Source organism: Lampris incognitus, chromosome 1 (assembly GCF_029633865.1).
Source record: "Lampris incognitus isolate fLamInc1 chromosome 1, fLamInc1.hap2, whole genome shotgun sequence".
In the NCBI taxonomy this organism is placed as follows: domain Eukaryota; kingdom Metazoa; phylum Chordata; class Actinopteri; order Lampriformes; family Lampridae; genus Lampris; species Lampris incognitus.
Window position 1 is genome coordinate 144,581,517 of NC_079211.1, and position 24,749 is coordinate 144,606,265.

A 24,749-nucleotide genomic window follows, 5' to 3' on the forward strand; every position below is an offset into this window, starting at 1 on the left:
GACAAGGTGGCGCCGTTCTCCCTCACAGCCCTCTGTAAGGTCAGCGAGCGTCGGGTGAAGACGCGTCGATCGGGCCCGGCGCCGCGGACCAGACAGCTATTTATCATCAAAGCGGTCGTGGGCGAGGGGAGGCCGAGTTTGCGGAAGCGCTCGGGGGGCCCGCTTGTCTCCGTGGATCCTGCGCCACTTATCAGGCTCGCTAGCTCGCCGCGGCGGAGATAGGGCCCCGCAGTGTGTTTGGCTGCGGGGCCCGCCCCGTGGCAAATAGACTCTCACTCCGCGTATATCTGGACTCCCCACTCATGTGGCCAGTGCAGGAGAAATTAGTGGAGTAACATTTGTCCTTTTTTTGGAGCAGCCTCTTCTGGCGAGGGTGGCGACGGATCCACCCACGCTGGACTTGACTCCCTTTCCCTCCCTCCCGTCCTTCTGTCGCTCTCTGAACGGCGGTTTGCGTCGATTTATTCTCCTCCACCAATTAAAAGCAATTTTGCGAGCATTAGGGTAAGCCATGCCAGGGGGGGCCCCGTCTACCGCAGGAGGCTGTTCATTACCTCATTGTGTGCATGTGTGTGTGTGTTTGTGCGTCATCACGTGTCTCTGTGTGAACTCGAGGATGCCTCTGTAATGCCGCCTACTTCCCCTCTGCGTGCCGTGCCGGAGCGTACATGTCTATGAGCGCTGTACTGTACATGTCCACGGATATGTTGTTTGTCGGTCTGTGTTTTGCATGTGTGTGTTCATGTGTGCATGAGCAGATGGGTGTGTGTGTGTGTGTGTGTGTGTGTGTGAGGAAATTCCCAGCACGTGCCAGGCATTAGTTCTCTGTCCTCGGACTAAATCCTCATATTGTTGGAACGGTGTCAGTAGCCACTGCCGCCACAATTGCTTATCTTCTAGCAACTCCCTGCCCCCCTGGGAAGTGGAGGGACGGGGACGGGGTGGCGGCGGGGTGGCGGGGATGTGTTGAAAAGGGGGGGGGGGGAAGGAAGGAGGCAGTGGCCGGTGTAAATAACCCTGCCCTCCGCCGATGGGCTTTGACTCGGGCGCCGCGCAGAATAGCAAGTGTCAGGAAATATCCAGCGCCCCCCATTGTCCGTCGGCACCTCCCGACCGCGAGGGCGGCTGTAACGAAAACTGGAAGCCGCCGCTGACGGTTCGCCGCGCCCATACAAATCTGTCGAGCTTCGGCGCTGAAGCCGAGGAGCCAGCGAGGGGGCAGACATTTTGAAACGCTGACACGGGGGGCATTTTTGGGGGCTGTCACATGGATTGGGGGTCTGAAATAATTGCGAGAGCGGGGAGCTGTCTCGGGAGGTCTGTTTCACCGCCGCCACCACCTTTAATTACTCGCATTTAATTTGCGCCTCGGAATAATTTGACTGACCTTTGAGTATGCCGACGTTTTGTAGCTCATTGGCAATACGGCTCAACGCGTGAGCTCATGGGAAGAATAATCAGGCCTACGCGACGTCGTGTTTGTTCACGCCGCTTACGTAGATCGATGTTGTTACGGAAGAGGAAGAAAGTAACACGTTAGTTATCTCACAAGTGCTCCCGACGATGTGGGAAGTGGATTTCATTCAAGCGCAGTTACTAGACGTCTCTTATCACAAAATCACGCAGATGGCTTTGCGCTCCGTGCCAAAAATGCGAGTAAACTCATTTTCTAATAATCTCTCCCCGGTTGCTCTCTCGCAGCAGCTCACGCCCGTCATTTGCGTCACCCTACCGCATTTGCATTGCTATCTAATGCTGGCAATCATGGTGTATTAGTCCGTTTTCAAAGTAAAAAAATTAAATTATATTCCTTTTCTAGGCTAAGGGAACTCGATCAAGTGCCCGGGACCGAATCTTGCCGTTTCAAATAAATGTCAGGATCTTCAACTGGCATCAAAAGCAAGCAAATTTACATATTATATCGTGTTGAATTGGAGTGGTGGTCAATGGGAAGAGTGGCTTTTGGCTCTGTTGGTGCTTCACCGCTTCTCCTGTGATCGCCACCTTGCCGTGGTGGGAGAAGCTCGCCGGTACCAATGATCCCAAGAGCTATGCCGTTCCGGCTAGCTTGGCTCCCGGTAGGTCACCAAGGCGGACACGTCAAGACCTCAACGGCAGAACTGGCGGAAGATGTCCCCGGGTGGCGAGCGGCAGTGAAAGCGGGTGAACGCTGCAACAGAGGGTGGTCCCCTATCGTCTTGGTTCTCTAGCCATTGGACTCTGGCCACCCTCCACCAAGGGCTGTGTGGTGGCTGCAGGTGCATCACCCACTCCATGTGGAAAGCTGTCGCATGCAGGCGTCCTCCCGGGACAGTCATACTCGACCCTGAGTGACCGCCGATGACTTGGAGGATTGTTGATCCTCTGCATCCACAGCAGAGTGCACCATGACAGTTTTCCAGTCCTCTTTTAGGCGCATTAGCAGCTATTGGAAACCACAACTGCTCCTAATATGGCACTTTGACCTCAGGATGACAGCATATAACCTTTGTTGAACTGCGTCTTAAGTTTCTTTTGCAGATATTAAAACACAAAAAAATCTCGGAAGCCACCTGAATTTAGATATATGAAGTTTAATTGGTCAAATAGTGCCCGCATCTAATGTGAATTAGGCAACGATGCTGCCCGAGAAGAGTTTTAGCTTGAAACGGATTAGTTGTGTATCCCGTATCTGAGCCAGCTTTTTGTGTTCATTGCTTCTATGCACTTAATTTGTGGTATTTGAGCAAATAAACTTCATATTTCCACATTTAGCTGGCTTCCCTGCCTCCTCATTATTTGCTATATTTGGTCTGTTGGGGGCCCTTTTTTCGCTGTTTATGGTAGACATTAGAAAAACCCTAACTTAACCCCCATCTCCAGGAATCCTCGGCAGATAATCGGCCCGACTGGCCATTTTGCATGTGGTGGTGCAAACAGGACTAAATCAAGTTGAGAACTTGAGCCGGGCACTCTAACCAGCAGACCTCGTAACAGCAGAGATGAGACATCAACATCTGAGCGGCGGAGCCAGAGCCCTCAGTATAGCTTTCCATTCACTAACCGTTTCCTCTGGGTGCACGACTATTTATTATTCCCATATCTCAAAAGTGGAAATGAAATGGGGGGGGAAAGAGAGAGAGGGAGGAAAAAAGGGAAAACAAGTGTGCGGTTAAATCTCTCTTGCTACAGGCGACATTGTGGCATTATCTTCTCGTCACAGCTTAACGGAGGCCTGCCTCTGGTGAGTGTGGCAGTTTTGTGTGTGTGTGTGTGTGTGTGCGTGCATGCATGGATGTGTGTGTGCATGTTCATTTGTGTGCATGTGTGTGTGTGCATGCATGTGTGTGTGTGTGCACTTGTATGTTTGTTTGTGTGCATGTTGGTGCGTGTATGTGTGTTTGTGCAGGCACCTTTGTATATACCTGTGTGTGTGTGTGTGTGTGTGTGTGTTGTGAGAGGGGCTGTTGTGCTATAAATGATAGACATGTTTACCCATACATATGCTGGTATACAGATTAGACGCAGCTGTCTGCCTGCCTGCCCCTAGGAATCAGTGGAAATCCACACGTCCTTGCTGCCTTCGCCGAGCCCCGCTACCAGCTTCTTTATATCTCCCAGACCTGGGAGGATTCTGCCAGTTACAGGCCGGAGAAGCCGTCGGATGCTCTGCGGTGTTCAGAAACGGCGCGAGCTGCACATTAACCGTGATGAAGCATTTCTGTCGAGCAGCGAGAGAGATTCTTTCGCGATTTGCCGGTGGAGTCCAGTGTCATTGAAAATGCCCTCATTCGGGGGGAACAATGCAGGGAGGTCTGTGCACATGGTGACATTTCTTACAACACTCGAATCCAAGTATGACCGACTATTTGCTTATTTCTTCTGCTGTTTCTGCTCCCGTGTTTGTTTTTTTATGCTTTTTTTTTTTTTAACTCCGGTGTTTCATGACTTGTGAAAATCCAATTAGGGGAACACATTCCCTGAGAACACCACAAAAACCACATGCCATGATGGCAGTCGCATGAATTCTTCATACGAGGTTTCGTACCCTCTCCTCTCTGCACAGACAGTGTCTAACATGGTGTAATTGGCGAACAGATAGCCATACAAAACAATTCTCCACTTTCTTTATGACCACTCAGCAGAACAGTGGGGGGCGGGGTGGGGCGGGGTGGGGTGGGGGGGGGGGACTCCTGTTATCTTTGCTGTGTGATTCGGGTACAAAAAAACAACAACAATGAAACGTCTCCCGCTCTGCACGGGGGGGGGGGGGGGACTGCGAGGTAAAAACGTGTCGAAGACGCTTCGACTTCACCGCCAACCCCGCTGCATGAGCAGGAGGGCGCCACATTTCCTGCCGTGTCATCGACACACACGTTGTCTGCAGTCCCTTTCGTTTTACAGGATCGCGTCAGGGTGACCGCAGCACTCCCGGCTATATCCCCGTCAGTCAAGATGAAATGATCAAATATGCCAGCCTATATAATGGATGCAAAAACAGACCCGGGCACACGTTGGAATTCTAAATGCTTTCTTATCATTCATGTTGACATTGCGATGGTTTAAAGAGAGAATAGATGAATAATTCATGCTGCGCAGAAAGGCTGATCCGGGGCTGATAAAGTGCCTGTCCTGGAGGATGCTGTTGTTTACATGACCATCCTGAGGCGCTGTCTCACAGGCAGCAGACGGCAGTTGCTGTCCTGCCTTGCGCTCTTGTGCATTTGGTTGCGCGCCTGTGTATGTGTGTGTGTGTGTGTGTGTGTGTGTGTGTGTGTGTCCACGGCTGATCTCGCAAACTACTGACCTCCATCCATCCATTATCCAAGCCACTAACCCCAACCGGGGTCTCAGGATTCTGGAGCTTATCCCAGCAGTCATTGGGCAGCAGGCGGGGAGGCGCCCTGTACAGGCCGCCAGTCCATCACAGGGCCGACACACACACACACAAATTCACACCTAGGGGCAATTTAGTCCAACCGATTCACCTGACCTACGTGTCTTTGGACCGTGGGGAGTAACGTGCAAAATTCCACACAGAGGACGACCCCCAAGGTTGGACTTCCCCGGGGCTCGAACCCAGGACCTTCTTGCTGTGAGACGACCGCGCTAACCACTGTGCCGCCCACTACTGGGACCTATTAGCCTAAAACGTTCTGTGCACGGTTATGACTGTATGATGTAGAAACCTCTCATGGTGGCGGTGATTCGACACGTTTGAAAAATGTTTGTTCTCGTTCTACCCCCGTTCCCTTGCTGCTCTCTGTCGCAGCCTGATCTAAGTCAGCCGCTGCGCATTTGTGACTCACATCTAGGGTCGAATTGGCTCGGGCAGCGACATGATCCAAAAGTTACTAAAAGAATTTTGGTAATCCAAAACATGTGAGCGCTAAAAGGAACAACTTCCTCTAGGTTGCAGTCAAACCAGGAAGTGCTGCATGTTCTTGCCGCCGCCGATCGGAGTCAAACGTAGATTTGAGCGAGAAAAAGCCACCAGAGAGCCACTTTATCTGTGTCGTTGTACGGGTTACAGCAAAATCCGTTCCCTGCACTTAAGCCGTCCTATTGTAGAGGAGCGGTGGGCAGGCTGCAGCACCCGGGGACCAACTCCAGTTCTTCTTTCCATTGCCTTGCTCAGGGGCACAGGCAGGCGTATGAACCCTAACATGCATGTCTTTTTGATGGTCGGAGGAAAGCGGAGGCCCCTGGAGGAAACCCACGCAGACACGGGGAGAACATGCAAACTCCATACAGAAAGGACCTGGGGCGGCCTGGGGTTTGAACCCAGGACCTTCTTGCTGCGAGGCAACAGTGGGTCGCCGAGTCTTGCATGCGTGGTTGTGCGGTCGCCTCACAGCAAGAAGGTCCCGGTTTCAAACCCCGAGGCCGTCAAACCTCGGGGGTCGTCCTCTGTGTGGAGTTTGCATGTTCTCCCCGGGTCTGCGTGGGTTTCCTCCGGGTGCTCCGGTTTCCTCCCACAGTCCAAAGACATGTAGGTCAGGTGAAACTAAATTGTCCCTCGGTGTGAACGGTCGGCCCGGTGATGGACTAGCGGCCTGACCAGGGTGTCTCCCCACCTGCCGTCCGGTGACTGCTGGGATAGGCTCCAGCATCCCGCGACCCTAATTAGGATAAGTGACTTGGTTAATGGATGGATGGATGGACGTTCATGTTGGTCGCATTGTTATGAGAGTCCACCTAGGAAGCTGCACATCCACAGACCGACAGGCGAAACGTTTTTATTGGGTAGAGTTTGTTTTGTTAGCTTGAGCGCTGCGTATTAAAAACGTTTTTTCCTCATATTTCCCATTCAACCGACTTGGGCGCGGCGCCGAAGTCTTACAGTGGCAGGGAAAACACGAGTTTTTCTGTCCGTGTGGGCCTGTATCTGGCCTACTACTGGGCCTGTCAGCCGAATAATTTTTGTGCGCAACTACGACTGACTGATCAAGGACCTCTCGTGGTCGCCATGATTCAAAATCGTTGAGAAACGAGGGTCTGGGTAGCGTGGCGGTCCATTCCGTTGCCTGCCAACACAGGGGATCGCCGGATCGAATCCCAGTGTTACCTCCGGCTTGGTCGGGCGTCCCTACGGACACAAAGGTCTGTGTCTCTAGGTGGGAAGCCGGATGTGGGTGTGTGTGTCCTGGTCGCTGCACTGGCGCCTCCTCAGGTCGGTCAGGGCGCCTGTTGCAGGGGGGAAGGGGGAACTGTGGGGAATGCGACGCCCCCCCCCCCTGGTGAAACTCCTCACCGTCGGGTGAAAAGAAGCGACCGGCGCCCTCTGCAGCCCTCCCCGGATCAGCGGAGGGGGCGGAGCAGCGGCCGGGATGGCTCGGGAGAGTGGGGTAATTGGCCAGATACAACTGGGGGAGAAAAAGAGGGGGGGTGGGGCCCTAAGTGCGAGCAGCAGGTAGGGGAGATACGCCTGGCGGGGATCTGCAGTCTGCGGAGGGCGCTCTTCCACTGTTATACCCATTCAGATATCCCATCACAAGGGCTTTTTGGCTGTATTACGGCGCCCGGACAAGCGCGCTTGTTGTCGGTCCCGTCAGCGTTGTGCGACGGCTCGGGAGCCGCTCGCGAAAACGTGCCGCGCGGCAGCGCTGTCGCCACACGGCGCTTGTTTCGGTCGTGCGGCGCCCATAGTATCGAAGCATCTGTTTTCCTCTCCTGCCGAATGGTCACGATGAGCAGGGCGACAGATTGATTTAACTAGCTGCTGAGTGCACAGTCACGCTCCGTGCCTACAAACACACTTGTTCAGTGGCTTAGCCCACCCCCCACCCACCCCCACCCATCCCCACGCCACCCCCACCCCCACCCCCCTTCCTCATCTGGTGCTTTTCCTCTTTCTGGCCCTCGTTCTTCTTTTTCGACCCTGCACCTCCTTCTGTGTAAGCGTGTTATGTATCCGTCTGGCTGCCTGCGTGTGTAGTTGTGCGACCGCCACGAGGACGACGGCGAGGAGGGAAGTTCGTTTCTCGTTACAAACTCGCATACGTACGTGCACACATCGGCACACGGGCGCACACTGTTGCACCGAGACGAAAGGGGGGAGAATTGCCGGGGTAAATCTATCAAGGTCCCTGCAGGGATATGACCACCCCCCACCCCCCCCCCCACACACACACACACACACATAAACACAACGTGAATTTATCATACAATATCCCCACTGTTGCTTTTTTTGTCGTTTAAAATTTGGAGCAAAACTTCCAAGTTCTTATTTTACGGCGCTGTAGTAAAATAACTGGACAAACACGTCTTCCTTCTGCCGTGCCGGGGCTGCGGTGTGGGTGTTGTGTCCAATTTATTATTTTTGTGCAGGCGCATATTGGGCAGCTGTGAGCTCTGTGTGTGTGTGTGTGTCTGTGTGTGTCCTCGCTGATGCCTGAAGCTGTGGTTTGTTATGGTTCACAGGACAGCGGTGTATGCAGCCAAGCCTCTATTAACCACCAGCTACAAACCATTACAAAGCCCCGTCCCCCTGCTGTCCCTCTGCTGTCCCCCCCCCCCGCCCGCCCCCCCCCCCGTCCTGCAGCCTCTCTGCAGCTGGTCCCCTGCCGCGGACTCCCATTCCCTCCACCACACTGTTCCTGTAGGCAGGGTGGCCCAGTAAAACGGGAGTCTGTTTGAAGATGCATATGGTCCTGGGAGGACTCGGGGGGGAGGGGGGAGGGGGAGGGGGAGGGGGCACAGCTGGAGCCGGACGCCACCCCCTTGTGCAGCACGGAGCTCGACGCGTCCAGCCTCTGCCATACGGAGAAGGCCGGGGCGAAGGCGCGGGCGCCGCCGGCTGGGGACCCCCGTCATCTTTCACTTTCCAACTTATTAAATTTCCTCAATTGTTTATTTTTTTTTTCCCCCCTCTCCTCCCCTCCATTGCCCCCACCGAGAAGCGGCTCTTCCACTTAACTCATCATTATTTATTGAGGAAGCTCCCGAGGCGACTAAGCGTACAATCATGGCTCGGGGGGGGGGGGGGTGGTCGGGGGGCTGGCGGTACAGTGTGGCTGATTTTATTCACCCGGCACCTGAGAAAGGGGGCACGATGAGATGAAATGGTATTAAAAATGGGGGAACAGGCCACTCGGCGCTCTCCGATTGCCTTTCGGCCGCCCGCGTCTGCTTCTCGTGGTTCGGCTCCCGTTTGATTCGGGCTCGCCGCTGCGATGATGAATTCCTGCGGGTTTCCGCCAGAACCGCCGGCCGTAGCGGAGAGCCGCGTCTTGTCTACCTTTTATACTGGCGGCTACACGGTGCGGCCTTCTCTCCGAGCCATCTTCCTCCCCCTGTGGGCCCTTGTCTGTCTACCGCCGCCTCTGGTTGTGTAACACTCAGAACAGCCGGTCTTGATTGTACCTCGATGAGTTCTCGGGGGGCGGGGGGGGGGGCATCCAGAGGCGGCGGAGAGCCCGGGTGGGTTTATAGCACGTATTCCCTCCACCTTGATTTTTTTTTGGGGGGGGAAATTGTCAGCTTGTCCACCTTTGGCACTGAGTGCCGTCTGATTGTTGTCGTCCCGGATCTGGGAGGCGTCTGACTCGCTCTTGACGTCGCTCTTTATTCGGATGCTCGATCCCCACGGGACTGAACGTCGCGGTTCGCTTTCGGTGTGAGAAGCGGGGAGGGAGAGGGAGTTTTTTTCAGTTAGTTAAAGGGGGTAAGTCATGTGATCAAGAAATAAGTCAGCGGGCGGCGTGGCGTGGCGGTCTAGTCCCGTTGCCTATCCACACAGGGCTCGCCGGTTCGAATCCTCGCGTTACCTCCGGCTTGGTCGGGCGTCCCTACAGGCACAGTTGGCCTTGTCTGCAGGTGGGAAGCCGGATGTGGGTATGTGTCCTGGTCACCGCACTAGCGCCTCCTCTGGTCGGGGGGGGGGGGGGGGAATAGCGTGATCCTCCCACACGCTGGCGAAACTCCTCACTGTCAGGTGAAAAGAAGCGGCTGGTGACTCCACATGTATCCGGGGGGGGGGGGGGGGCATGTGGTGGTCTGCAGCCCTCCCCGGATCGGCAGAGGGGGTGGAGCAGCGACTTGGTCAAGTACAATTGGGGAGAAAAGGCCCCACCCCCCCTAAAAAAAGGAAAAGAAAATCGGTCAACATCGGCACCATTTTGTGCAGTGTTAGTGTGAACCAAACCAGATTTGGGGGGTAACGCCGGTTTATAAGTGCCTGGATGGGCCCGTGCTACTTGAAGGAACATACGTTCCCAGGGGAAGGTGACCACGACAGCCAAACGGCCCGCGGTAGCGGACCAGCCGTGGTCAACCTGCAGGAGACCGCTAAACTGCCGCCCGCGTCGACCATTTCGTTAATAAAAGGCCCCTCATCAGCGCTGCGATAGCCGCCGTTTGAGCGTGGATTGCGGTCGGCGGGGTCATGACCTGCGCTCGCAGAGAGGGGGGTCGGCTGTTTCTGGAGCGTCGCAGAGTCTCGTTTGAAAACGCTGATGGGCGCGCTGATGACCGACGCATCAGGACATAAAAAGCCGGACGCCGCCGCTCGCGCCGAAAGAGAGGACGATGCCGCACGAGCCAGTTCCACGACTTCCTTCCTACACCGGTGTGTACTACTCCCTTCAGAGGACAGCACAAACAGGCTCTAACCAGAGTAGAAAAAGAAGTGGGAGGCCGCGTTGCACAACTGAGCAAGAAGATAAGTACATTAGAGTCTCTAGTTTGAGAAACAGACGCCTCACAGGTCCCCAACTGGCATCTTCATTAAATAGTACCTGTTAGAGCCTGTTTGTGCTGTCCTCTGAAGGGAGTAGTACACACCGGTGTAGGAAATCTTCAATTTCTTAGCAATTTCTCGCATGGAATAGCCTTCATTTCTAAGAACAAGAATAGACTGTCGAGTTTCAGATGAAAGTTCTCTTTTTCTGGCCATTTTGAGCGTTTAATTGACCCCACAAATGTGATGCTCCAGAAACTCAATCTGCTCAAAGAAGTGCCCATCCAACCAATCCAACTTGTGGGAGCTGCTTCTGGAAGCGTGGGGTGCAATTTCTCCAGATTACCTCAACAAATTAACAGCTAGAATGCCAAAGGTCTGCAATGCTGTAATTGCTGCAAATGGAGGATTCTTTGACGAAAGCAAAGTTTGATGTAAAAAAAATCTTATTTCAAATACAAATCATTATTTCTAACCTTGTCAATGTCTTGACTCTATTTTCTATTCATTTCACAACATATGGTGGTGAATAAGTGTGACTTTTCATGGAAAACACAAAATTGTTTGGGTGATCCCAAACTTTTGAACGGTAGTGTAGATCGTCGGCGTTTATTTATTGCACATTCACCGCTCGTCGCTTTGTGTGTTCGTTATTGCTGCGGCGTCCCCCGTTTGCCCTCCTTCGCTTCCGGTCGGTCTGAGACGAAAAGGCGCACTACCGGAGCCGGGTTCTCCTAGCTGCGAAAGACGTCTGTAGAAGAAAAAGAAAAATGTGCCCGGCAGTCAGGTGACGGAGGGGAAGCAGCCGGCGAGGAGACATCGAGTCACGGCAGCGGCGCCTTAGAAAGGACCGCAAAAACTCGTGCACATGCATATATGCACGTATCCACACACCTCGGAGCGGCTCTTGGGGCGTTGGGAGTGCGGCTCTCCAAACCTATACACAGGTCGAGGGCGCCATCTGTCATCTGAGCCGTATCCCCCCCTCAATCAGGCGGAATCCCCTGTGAAATGGTCACCAGACGTCGTATCACAGCAACGCACTCGACTGGAGGGCCGGATATTGTCACCTGCCTACTTAAAGGCCCAGTCGAACCTCAGCTGGGACTACAGTTTCGTGCTCCTGTCTTGATTTTCCCCACATCTGGTATAGGTGTAATTAAGAGGCGGTTTAGGGGGCATCCGGGTGGCGTGGAGGTCTATTCCGTTGCCTACCGACACGGGGATCGCCGGTTCGAATCCCCGTGTTACCTACAGACCCAGTTGGCTGTGTCTAAGGGTGGGAAGCCGGATGTGGGTATGTGTCCTGGTCACTGCACTGGCGCCTCCCACGCACTACGTCCCCCCCCCCCCCCCCCGGCGAAGCTCTTCACTGTCAGGTGAAAAGAAGCGGCTGGCGACTCCATGTATTGGAGGAGGCATGCGGTGGTCTGCAGCCCTCCCCGGATCGGCAGAGGGGGCGGGGCAGCGACCGGGACGGCTCGGAAGAGTGGGGTAATTGGCCGACTACAATTGGGGAGAAAAAGGGGGGGGGGCGCAGGAAAAAAAGAGGTGGTTTGGCCACCTGGTGTGATTTAAGTGTCCCCCCCCCTCAGTGCTGCAAGGGCAAAGGAAGGTTCCGTGACCTTTGACCCTACATCCTGTCATAGCACCATTTTATGTTTGCACCGTCACACATTGACTGCGCTCTGAACTCTGTATACTCTCCACACAGTGAATATATGGTTTACTTCCAAGTGGATTTTCATTTACAGACTCTTTTTTTTTTTTTTTTGCCTCCCACAATGATTTTCTTTCTTCAGTTGACTTTGTGGGCCACCGAGCCAAGGACGCTGACACTGTAATTCCACCGCTGTCAGAGAAACCCTTCCATAATGGCCCTTTTCAGGCTACTAGAGAGAAACTATTACCGAGAGAGGTAAAGGAAAGAGAGGGATGGCAGTGTGGCGTTCACCCGTCCCACTAAAACAGGTGCGGCGCATTACCGCACAGCCATCTTGGACTGTTAAAGCCCACTGAGGGCGAGGCGCTGTTCTTCCTCCTTACATTTAATATGAAATTAGATTTCCATCAAAGCACAGCTTACAAAATCCACTGTTACCTATTCCTGCTGTATCACTTTTGTTTTGCCCCCCCTACCCCCTTTTTCTCCCCAGTTGTCCCCGTCCAATTACCCCACTCTTCTGAGCCGTCCAGGTCTGCAGACTACCACATGCCTCCTCCCATACATGTGGAGTCGCCAGCCGCTTCTTTTCACCTGACAGTGAGGAGTTTCACCGGGGGGGGGGGGGGAGCGCGTGGGAGGATCGCGTGATTCCCCCCAGTTCCCCCTGCCCCCGAACAGGCGCCCCGACCGGCCAGATGAGGCGCTAGTGCACACCCACATCCGGCTTCCCACCCGCAGACACGGCCAGTCGTGTCTGTAGGGACGCCCGACCGGGCCGGAGGCAACGCGGGGACTCGAACCGGCTACGCCGCCCGGACGCCCCCGTTTTTGTTCTGCGCGAGCGGCAACACAGAGCTCTGAAACCGCCGGCCCCCTCTTATTACAGTCTGCCTCCGTCCCGTGACCGAACTGTGCAGGAAAGTCACAGGTGTTGCTCCACCTATGTGGTTGTTTAATGGCTGGGCAGAGTGCACACAGAGGAAACAGCTGATGGTGCCCTGATCAAACCAGATGGGACATCCTTTGAATTCAGGGACGGTGCGGTGACTCATCCGAATGGCACATCTCAAGAAAAAAAAACAAAAAAAACAAAACCAAAACGGTCCTCGTCTTCCTGGTCCCAGCTGTCAGGCAGGCGGGGAGGGATCAGCCGGACGGGCGCGATAACCGGCTGAGACGAGGGTTCTGTGCGGCGGCGCCGCGAGCCGTCTCACTAGCGCCCTTAAACTTGTCTTGTCTTGTCTCCGCAGGGTGAAGCTGAAAGAGGGGGTGATGTTCCTCGGGGCCCGTCCCAGCAACCCCACCCAGTGGATCGTCAGCCAGGACGTGAGGAGCGAGGGCCATCGGGTAGTCACGCTCCACTGCCGCAGGAAAGAGTCCACGTACGACCAGAGGTCAGCCGATATAACGCCCGCCTCCATCCCTCACAGAGGCACGGCAACAATCAATTTAACCGCAAATACGCTGCTGGTGAAACCCTGCTCGATTCCCCCCCGGGGATAAGCTCCCCCGTAGTCTATCTGTGGGGAGGAAGAGGTTAATAAACCATTTAATCTCGCTCTCTCTTGATTAACATATTTATTTCCTCCGCTGCCGTAGCCTTAAAGTTGTTGTGGTCATTTCCTATCTCCATTCATGTCCCCGGACTAATCTGGCAGATGGGGGAAATGATTGCCAGGATGGGATAAAGGTTGCCGTGTTAATTAAGTACAGATTGAATGCCTTTGTGCGTTTTAATGATTCCCCTCCCCCCCCCCCCCCCCCGTCCTCCTCGGATCAGGACATAGTTTTCATAAATCAAACTTTTTTTAGCGACGGGTATAATTTTATGGATTAGACACCAATTTGGGATTTGGAGAGCTCCGCTCCGTCTCTGTCGTTGTCGCCGACGTGCTCTTAAATACTGTGTAGAGAGAAAAAGTTATACGGCGCAGGAAGTTGGGACCGCATGGTGGAAACCAAAGCCTTTCGGTGGTTATTTAGATTTAGAGTAGTGTGTTTACACTTTGGCGCAAGAAGGTCCTGGGTCCGAGCCCTGGGGTGGTCTCGCCTCGGGGGTGGTCCCGGGTCGTCCTCTGTGTGGAGTTGGCGTGTTTTCCCCGTATCTGTGTGGGTTTCCTCCGGGTGCTCCGGTTTCCTCCCGCCGTCCAAAGACATGTAGGTCGGGTGAGTCGGCCGTGCTAAATTGCCCCCTAGGTGGGAACGTGTCGGCCCTGTGATGGACCGGCGGCCCGTCCGGGTCGTCCCCCCGCCCGCCGCCCGGTGACTGCTGGGATAGGCTCCAGCGTCCCGCCAACCTGGTTGGGGTAAGTGGCTTGGATGGTGGATGGATGGATGTTTACGTTGAATCATTCAGTCCGCGGGATCGAGTCAGACGGGCCGATGTCGGTGATTTAAATTTGGACCGTGTTGCCGTTTCGTTCGGTTGCTCCGTAGTGTAAAGCTGTTAAGAGACTTTATAATCCATTTTGGGACACTGTAATGCAGCATTTCCACGAATTAGACTGGCTGCCCAGTGTTTGCATGTTAATTTGAAATATTTAGGCCTGTTACTACACTCGTAACTGGCCATCTGCACGGGACCACATGTGCAGCCTTTCCCATATTCCAGCTGCATGACTGCGTTGAAATCAGCTTGCAAGTGTGTTGGGTTTTTTTTTACACACTTTTTACTGTTTAACTTTTCTTTTTTTTTCTTTACAAGTCTTGAAAAGCAATCGCTGCTATTACAATAGGCCCCTTGTCGCGGCTTGGCCTTCGGCGGGTGTGATTTTTCCACAGTCGAGCGTGATTTCCGAAAGGAGGACCGGAGCTCTCCTGCAGCCTGTGTGAGACCAAAGTCTTATTGAATTAAGTGTGAGCATGTTGGGGGGGGCGGGGAGGGGGTGGGGGGGATCATCTCCAGGATTGTATTGTCGCGTCGAGATCCCAGTAAACTACCTGTCAAACCGGGACACACGAGGAGAACGCACAGTTTCAGGTTGTTGGGGTGTTCGTCCTCAACGCACACTGTTCTCGGAGAGGTGTGTTGTGTTGCGCTTTTGTGTGGCCCTGAGCGAAGAAGCTGCGGCGCTGCTGAGCTGTTGCGCCGTTGTCGGGGGTGACATAAAAGGGAGCGCTGAGCGAACTGCGGCGGCGAGGAGCAACACTCGGCAGCCGGCTGCTCCTCCCCCTCCAGAGCCGTTTTACCCCCCTCGTGTGGGTTTTATGCCCCCCCCCCCCCCCACAAACCTGACTTTCTCACTCGAATAAAGTCGGTCTTTACTGACAGAAGTGAGGGACACAGACACAAGAGCCAGACAATTTAGTCTAATCCCTGGTGTCCGACCGCGTGTGGTGGGACGCTCCTTAATACCCCCGACCCAGCTGTCAAAGTCACCCCAGAGAAAAGTCCGAGGTCGCCCAGCGACGCCTCTGTAAAACCTCATCCGAACCCGTGACCCGTCCCTCAGTGTAGCGCGTGGGGCTCATGTGCCAACGTGAGCCGGAGTGGCTATTTCGTAAAAGTGGGCCCTGTGTGATGGCCCGGCGGCCTGTCCAGGGGCGTCTCCCCCCCCGCCTGCCGCCCAATGCCTGCTTGGGATAGGCTCCAGCATCCCCGCCACCCTGGGAGCGGGATAAGCGGTCGGGATAACGGATGGGTGGGTGTATCGGCCGGAGCCGGCGACATTTACGGAAACCTCGCTGAACGTCGGTAGTTTGAACAAACGCCACCGGGGTCGGGTCGCCAGATTGAGATGGTGTTCACTGAGCGAGGGAACCGGTCGCCAGGGACGCATCTGCGACTTGTTCGCGCGGGGGGGGGGGGGCGTTTGTGTGAAGCGGGGGGCTGTATTTGTGAATCGGTGGCAGTTAGAGCATGTGTAAAAATGGACCGGGCTAGAAGTAAGAGGTACTTTCGGTCCGTGCAGAGGGGGAAGTCGGTCAGCAGCTGAGTGGTACCGGTACCTGACAAACCGAGTCCCGAAATAAATAAATAAATAAATAAATAGCTGTATAATGTTAGCATTAGAGATGCTGTAGTTTATGATATAGAACCGTGTGAACAGGGAAAACCAGGAGTGTCAGACGAATCATTCTGACAGTGTGGTGGGGTGCATGTCTGAAAGTGTGTTAGCATACTCGCGTCTATTGTGCTCCTCGTTTCCCTCCGTGCTCCGGGTGGGGGGTGGGTGGGGTTGGTGGTGAAGCTCTTTAGCAGCGGTCTTTATGCATGCTCAGTAATCCAGGTGAGGAAACGACACAAACTGTGTGTGTGTGTGATTCTGTTCTTCAGCAGCGGGATTCGACGTATTCGTCTCAAGTCAAGTTTACTTGTGTAGCCCAAAATCCCCAAGTATCAGGGCCGGATCTAGGCATAGGCAAACCGGGCAGCTGCCTGGGGTCTAACTGCCACAGGGGGGGCCCAGACCGACGGATAAAAACATCAACTTTAGGTCTAAATTAAAAAATATTTAACATCATATATTTTAAACTGTAAATAGATAATAATAAACAAAGATATATACCTAACTAATTAACCACAATAACCATGTGGCAGTTGAAATGTAATATTGTTTGTTTACAAAGTATCAAAATGTGCTTGTTTGGGGGAGAGAGGGGGAGGGGGGGCCAAAAAAATGCTCTGCCTAGTGTAATCTATCCCTTTAATCCGGTCCTGCCAAGTATAGTCCCGAAGGGCTCTACACTCAGTGCAATGTGGCCAAGTACAACTGAGAAGAAAAAGGGGGGGAAACCCCTCCCCCAAAAAAAAACCCTTACGAGGAAAAAACATGGGAGAAGCCTCGGGAAGAGCAACAGAGGCGGGATCCCTCAGCCGGGACAGACAGACGCACAATAGGTGTGGAATGCAGAGGGTACGCCAGAGTAACACAATTAAAATGTAGGTACATCCAGAGATTAAACCAGACCTCCACTGCCACTCTAATGTCCCCACTTCCTGCCCCACCTTCCACTTCCCCTTTTCTCCTCCCTGAAGGGCAGGATGATGAGTATTTGGACGGCTGTAGATGCTATGTGCCTCTCCGAGGGTTTCGTTCTTGGCCCGTGCAGAGTAAACCCGGTAGCCCGTGCGGTTAGCCACGACCCCGGACTTCACGCTTTAGCCACGACCCCGGACCTCACGCTTTAGCCACGACCCCGGACTTCACGCTTAGATGGTCCTCCATTCTCGCACAGCTCCTGCAAAGGTTCAGCGAGACGGAACAGCGGCGTGCAAGGGTCGGATGTCCGGATGGAAAACAAGCATTAAGGAACGACAACTTGCCAAGCGCCACAGCCTCAGAACCGATGACTGTATGATCATCACGTGCCTTAAATCAGTGTTAAACAAAAACAGAAGATAAAGAAGAGTTTCACCAGTTCGTCGTATTTCAGGATTGGACTTCAAGTGAAAAAGCGAGAGCCAACTTCCTGAAGAGTCCTTACCACACCATTCCAATTACCCCGCTCTTCCGAGCCGTCCCGGTCTCTGCTCCACCCCCCTCTGCCGCTCCGGGGAGGGCTGCAGACTACCACATGGCCTCCTCCCATACACGAGGAGTCGCCAGCTGCTTCTTTTCACCTGACAGTGAGGAGTTTCACCAGGGGGATGTAGCGCGTGGGAGGATCATGCTATCCCCCCCCCGCGAACAGGCCAGAGGAGGCGCTAGTGCAGCAACCAACCCACATCCAGCTTCCCACCCGCAGACACGGCCAATTGTGTCTGTAGGGGCCGCCCGACCAAGCCGGAGGTAACACAGGGATTCGAACCGGCGATCCCCGTGTTGGTAGGCAACGGAATAGACCGCTATGCCACCCAGACGCCCCGAGTGCATTGATTTGTAACACAAAATTGGGAATAGTTTGGGATAACGTGCCATAAACATTTTTCCTGGTTTTGTAACCGAGGCTTGTTTTATGACACCAGAGGAGGCGCTAGTGCAGTGACGTCTCCCTACACCACCTCCCTGCACCTTATACAGGGCCGGGGTGCATCACAACTGCAGAGTTGGCCCCTAGAAGAAGGGCTCAAAACTGATTCATAAAATGCAGCTGATATTAGCCGGAGTGCACTCTTATTGATTGAGAGGTTTCACCGGGCCGGCGCCGGGGGCCGGCCGGTCGGCCCCCGGCGCCGGCCCAGTCGGAGCAGCAGCCGTGCTGCCTGCTCAGCATGTCGTCATCCACTGTGAGGAACCGCCTCGCCGAATCCGGCCCACGCTCTTCATCAAGGCTGTGTGGGCCCAGATGGGCCGCTCCCCCCGTGTGCCAGTCCCTCATTACTGCCCCACCTGAAACCACACCGCACCGCACTGCCCAACACAACACAACACAACACAACACAACACAACACTATATACCACATTAAACCACACCCCACTGCCCAACACAACACAACACAACACAACACTATATACCACATTAAACCACACCGCACTGCCCAACACAACACAACACAACACAACACAACACTACATACCACATTAAACCACACCGCACTGCCCAACACAATACAACACTATATACCACATTAAACCACACCGCACTGCCCAACACAACACAACACTATATACCACATTAAACCACACCGCACTGCCCAACACAACACAACACAACACTATATACCACATTAAACCACACCCCACTGCCCAACACAACACTATATACCACATTAAACCACACCACACTGCCCAACACAACACTATATACCACATTAAACCACACCGCACTGCCCAACACAACACTATATACCACATTAAACCACACCCCACTGCCCAACACAACACTATATACCACATTAAACCACACCACACTGCCCAACACAACACTATATACCACATTAAACCACACCCCACTGCCCAACACAACACTATATACCACATTAAACCACACCACACTGCCCAACACAACACTATATACCACATTAAACCACACCGCACTGCCCAACACAACACAACACAACACAACACAACACTATATACCACATTAAACCACACCGCACTGCCCAACACAATACAACACAACACAACACAACACTATATACCACATTAAACCACACCACACTGCCCAACACAACACAACACAACACTATATACCACATTAAACCACACCCCACTGCCCAACACAACACAACACAACACAACACTATATACCACATTAAACCACACCGCACTGCCCAACACAACACAACACAACATAACACAACACTATATACCACATTAAACCACACCACACTGCCCAACACAATACAACACTATATACCACATTAAACCACACCGCACTGCCCAACACAACACAACACAACACTATATACCACATTAAACCACACCGCACTGCCCAACACAACACAACACAACACTATATACCACATTAAACCACACCCCACTGCCCAACACAACACTATATACCACATTAAACCACACCACACTGCCCAACACAATACAACACTATATACCACATTAAACCACACCGCACTGCCCAACACAACACAACACAACACTATATACCACATTAAACCACACCCCACTGCCCAACACAACACTATATACCACATTAAACCACACCACACTGCCCAACACAATACAACACAACACAACACTATATACCACATTTAACCACACCACACTGCCCAACACAACACAACACAACACTACACTATATACCACATTAAACCACACCACACTGCCCAACACAACACAACACAACACTATATACCACAACACAACACAACACAACACTATATACCACATGGAACCACACCGCACTGCCCGACACAACACAACACTATATACCACATTAAACCACACCCCACTGCCCAACACAATACAACACAACACAACACTATATACCACATTAAACCACACCCCACTGCCCAACACAACACTATATACCACATTAAACCACACCCCACTGCCCAACACAACACTATATACCACATTAAACCACACCACACTGCCCAACACAATACAACACAACACAACACTATATACCACATTAAACCACAATGCACTGCCCAACACAACACTACACTATATACCACATTAAACCACACCACACTGCCCAACACAACACTATATACCACATTAAACCACACCCCACTGCCCAACACAACACTATATACCACATTAAACCACACCACACTGCCCAACACAATACAACACAACACAACACTATATACCACATTAAACCACAATGCACTGCCCAACACAACACAACACTATATACCACATTAAACCACACCCCACTGCCCAACACAACACTATATACCACATTAAACCACACCACACTGCCCAACACAATACAACACAACACAACACAACACTATATACCACATTAAACCACAATGCACTGCCCAACACAACACTACACTATATACCACATTAAACCACACCACACTGCCCAACAGCACAACACAACACAACACTATATACCACATTAAACCACACCGCACTGCCCAACGGCGTTCTCTTGAAGGAGAAAGGGTCCTCGACTCCTCGATGATGATGGTGAAGGAAGGTGTCAGAGGTATCATCACTACAGGGTTGTATTATTATTTGGTTGCTAATCGCTGGTTCGATTCCCCGTGTTACCTCCGGCTTGGTCGGGCGTCCCAACAGACACGATTAACCGTGTCTGCAGGCAGGAAGCCAGACGTGGGTATGCCTCCTGGTCGCTGCACTAGTGCCTCTTCTGGTCGGTCAGAGCGCCTGTTGGGGGGGGGGGGACTGGGGGGAATAGCGTGATCCTCCCACGTGCTGTGCCCCCCCCCCTGGCGAAACTCCTCACTGCCAGGTGAAAAGAGGCGGCTGGTGACTCCACATGTATGGGAGGAGGCCATGTGGTAGTCTGCAGCCCTCCCCAGATCGGCAGAGGGGGGTGGAGCAGAGACCGGGACGGCTCGGAAGAGTGGGGTGATTGGCCGGATACAATTGAGGAGGAAAAAGGGGGGACACCCCCCCCCCCCAATTTAAAAAAAAAATATTTGTTTACTAGTTTAGCTTGCCAGGCAGCCGTGTTTTGGGCTCTCGGCGAACTGCAAATGTGGATGAGGTGGGGTTGGGTGGGGTGGGGGGGGGGTGGGGGGTGGGGTGGGGGGGGTGGGGGGTGGGGGGGCGACTCCAAAATATTCCGTCTTCATCCCAAGTACAGGAACAGCGAATCGATTCTGCTGATTTAAAAATCTGTTTAAATATTGGGAGCTTAGTCCTTACAGGAGACCACCCGCTCCCTCTAGACACACACACACACACACACACACACACACACACACACACACACACACACACACACACACGCACGCACACGCACGCCCCTGACTCGGCAGTGCGGCAACACTGAGAGGAAGCGGTGTGCTCCATAATGCTGTGTGATGCTGCATAAATCAGGCCGGGAATGAAACAGACCGGCTGCGTGAGGAGTAAACAGGAAGTTATCCTGACAGTCATAAGGGTAGCCCCGTTAACTCTAGATCACCCCCGTTCCCCCCCCCCCCCGGCGACTCCGTTCACCGTAAACAACCCCCGCGGGAGCAACACGCCGACGGCTCGCGCAATTCCTTTTCTATTCGTTTCGAACCGGAAACGCTGACGTCAGACACGCCGTCCTGCCTCGCCGCTTATCGAGACGAGGGCGAACGCCGAGCCGTGGGCTCATCGTTGAGACGTACGGACGACAGGGGGACGGGATTTAACCGGGGGCCGGGAAGCAGGGGGGGATGCGGCGCGGCTGGGCCGGTGACGGCGGTCTGCCCAGATTGCATGTGACCGCCCCTCGAATCCATCGCCGAAGAAGCGATCGAAGAAAAACAAAACACCCCTGGGGTGGTTCCTTGTGGGGGTTTTTTTCTGTCTGAATCCACCAATCGGGGTAATAACGGTCACTGTAATCATCAGGGTAGGGTAGCCCCCCCCCCCAATCAAAGTAGAGAGTCATCTGGCCTATGTGTGTGCGTGTGATACGGAGACCTGCCGGATTTGGCGGGATCACGCCATGCCATATCAGCGTTGGTTTGTAACTACCCCCGTGTGGTAACTATGGGCCAGGCGGCTCAGCGTGGCAGGAGAGAGAGAGAGAGACAGATGGAGGTTTGCATATAGCCGGGGCCGGTTCATGTGTTTCACATTTGCGGAGGTTTTATGAGTGAATATCCCCGCTCTCCGAGGTTAATCCCCCGGGGGATTAGCGCGCGGGCCCCGGCGTTCAGCGCGTTGCGTAACCCGCAGTCTGCGGTCGCCTGTAGCCGAACGCATCGATTTCACGTCGTTAAACCTACATATCGGTTACGGTAGTAATCCGCGGGTCATCGTGTTTACCGCTTTATTGACGTCCTCCTGTCCTGTTGATAAGGGGGGTAGGTCTGCACCGGTGGACCGCACACGTGCAGGACTCACGGGTTCCCTGAAGAAAATAAAACAGAAATCGGGAATCGAGCCGTGATGAGTCATAATCCAATAGCCAGATCGATCCGATAACCAATTAAGTGATTTAATTCAATGAAATGATCTGATTAGTTTCAGAAAGGTTGGAAATAGGACACCGCCGGCTGTGTGATGTGAGTTGTTGTCATTTTTCCAGTGCCGTGATTTAATCTTTTGAGTAGCGGTGCTTATCCCCAACTCGCTATCACGTTTATTTTCCCCAAAGTCATATCTGAGTGATCCAATATGTAGTCTCTACCCCCCCCCTTTTTCTCCCCGATTGTATCCGGCCAGCTACCCCACTCTTCCCGAGCCATCCCGGTCTCTGCTCCACCCCCCTCTGCCGATCCGAGGAGGGCTGCAGACTACCACGTGTCCTCCAATACGTGTGGGGTCGCCAGCCGCTTCTTTTCACCTGACGGTGAGGCGTTTCGCCAGGGGGGCGTAGCACGTGGGAGGATCTCGCTGCCCCCCCCCCAAGTTCCCCCTCCCCCTCGAACAGGCACCCCGACCGACCAGGACACATACCCACACACGGCCAATTGTGTGTGTAGGGACCAAGCCGGAGGCAACACGGGGATTCGAACTGGCGGTCGTGTTGGTAGGCAATGGAATAGACCACTGCACTACCCAGACCCCCCCCCTCCCAATATGTAATGTTGATGAAAGCTAATATCTGTAACCCTCAAATATATCCGATGATTGTGATTTGATTTTTTTTTTTGTAATCTGATTACTGCAGTCTGCTCATTACAGTGTTTTATCTATGGAGACAGAGGGATGGGACAGTGTTTTCTCTATGGAGACAGAGGGATGGGACAGTGTTTCCTCTATGGAGACAGAGGGATGGGACAGTGTTTTATCTATGGGGACAGGGGGGTGGGACAGTGTTTTATCTATGGGGACAAGGGGATGGGACAGTGTTTACTCTATGGGGACAGAGAGATGGGACAGTGTTTACTCTATGGGGACAGAGAGATGGGACAGTGTTTTATCTATGGGGACAAGCGGATGGGACAGTGTTTACTCTATGGAGACAGAGGGTTGGGACAGTGTTTACTCTATGGAGACAGAGGGATGGGACAGTGTTTTCTCTATGGAGACAGAGGGATGGGACAGTGTTTTCTCTATGGAGACAGAGGGATGGGACAGTGTTTTCTCTATGGAGACAGAGGGATGGGACAGTGTTTCCTCTATGGGGACAGAGGGATGGGACAGTGTTTTCTCTATGGAGACAGAGGGATGGGACAGTGTTTCCTCTATGGGGACAGAGGGATGGGACAGTGTTTTCTCTATGGAGACAGAGGAATGGGACAGTGTTTCCTCTATGGAAACAGAGGGATGGGACAGTGTTTTCTCTATGGAGACAGAGGGAGGGGACAGTCTTTTATCTATGGGGACAGAGAGATGGGACAGTGTTTTATCTATGGGGACAGAGGGATGGGACAGTGTTTTATCTATGGGGACAGAGAGATGGGACAGTGTTTTATCTATGGGGACAGAGGGATGGGACAGTGTTTTATCTATGGAGACAGAGGGATGGGACAGTGTTTTCTCTATGGAGACAGAGGGATGGGACAGTGTTTTATCTATGGGGACAGAGGGATGGGACAGTGTTTTCTCTATGGGGACAGAGGGATGGGACAGTGTTTACTCTATGGAGACAGAGGGATGGGACAGTGTTTACTCTATGGAGACAGAGGGATGGGACAGTGTTTCCTCTATGGGGACAGGGGGATGGGACAGTGTTTACTCTATGGGGACAGGGGGATGGGACAGTGTTTCCTCTATGGAGACAGAGGGATGGGACAGTGTTTTATCTATGGGGACAGGGGGGTGGGACAGTGTTTTATCTATGGGGACAAGGGGATGGGACAGTGTTTACTCTATGGGGACAGAGAGATGGGACAGTGTTTACTCTATGGGGACAGAGAGATGGGACAGTGTTTTATCTATGGGGACAAGCGGATGGGACAGTGTTTACTCTATGGAGACAGAGGGTTGGGACAGTGTTTACTCTATGGAGACAGAGGGATGGGACAGTGTTTTATCTATGGGGACAAGCGGATGGGACAGTGTTTACTCTATGGAGACAGAGAGATGGGACAGTGTTTTATCTATGGGGACAAGCGGATGGGACAGTGTTTACTCTATGGAGACAGAGGGTTGGGACAGTGTTTACTCTATGGAGACAGAGGGTTGGGACAGTGTTTACTCTATGGAGACAGAAGGATGGGACAGTGTTTACTCTATGGGGACAGAGAGATGGGACAGTGTTTTATCTATGGGGACAAGCGGATGGGACAGTGTTTACTCTATGGAGACAGAGGGATGGGACAGTGTTTACTCTATGGAGACAGAGGGATGGGACAGTGTTTTCTCTATGGAGACAGAGGGATGGGACAGTGTTTTCTCTATGGAGACAGGGGGATGGGACAGTGTTTTCTCTATGGAGACAGAGGGATGGGACAGTGTTTACTCTATGGAGACAGAGGGATAGGACAGTGTTTACTCTATGGGGACAGGG

At 53.1% G+C, this 24,749-nt stretch overlaps 1 protein-coding gene across 1 annotated transcript in view; it reads left to right on the forward strand.

Moving 5' to 3' along the window:
- The window catches only part of si:dkeyp-14d3.1 (transmembrane protein 132C), a 175,064-nt gene that overhangs the window by 105,059 nt on the left and 45,256 nt on the right, over positions 1 to 24,749 (forward strand). The window contains exon 3 of the mRNA XM_056280137.1: positions 13,076 to 13,219. Within this exon, the coding sequence (XP_056136112.1) occupies positions 13,076 to 13,219 (144 nt within the window). The remainder of the gene's footprint in view (positions 1 to 13,075; positions 13,220 to 24,749) is intronic.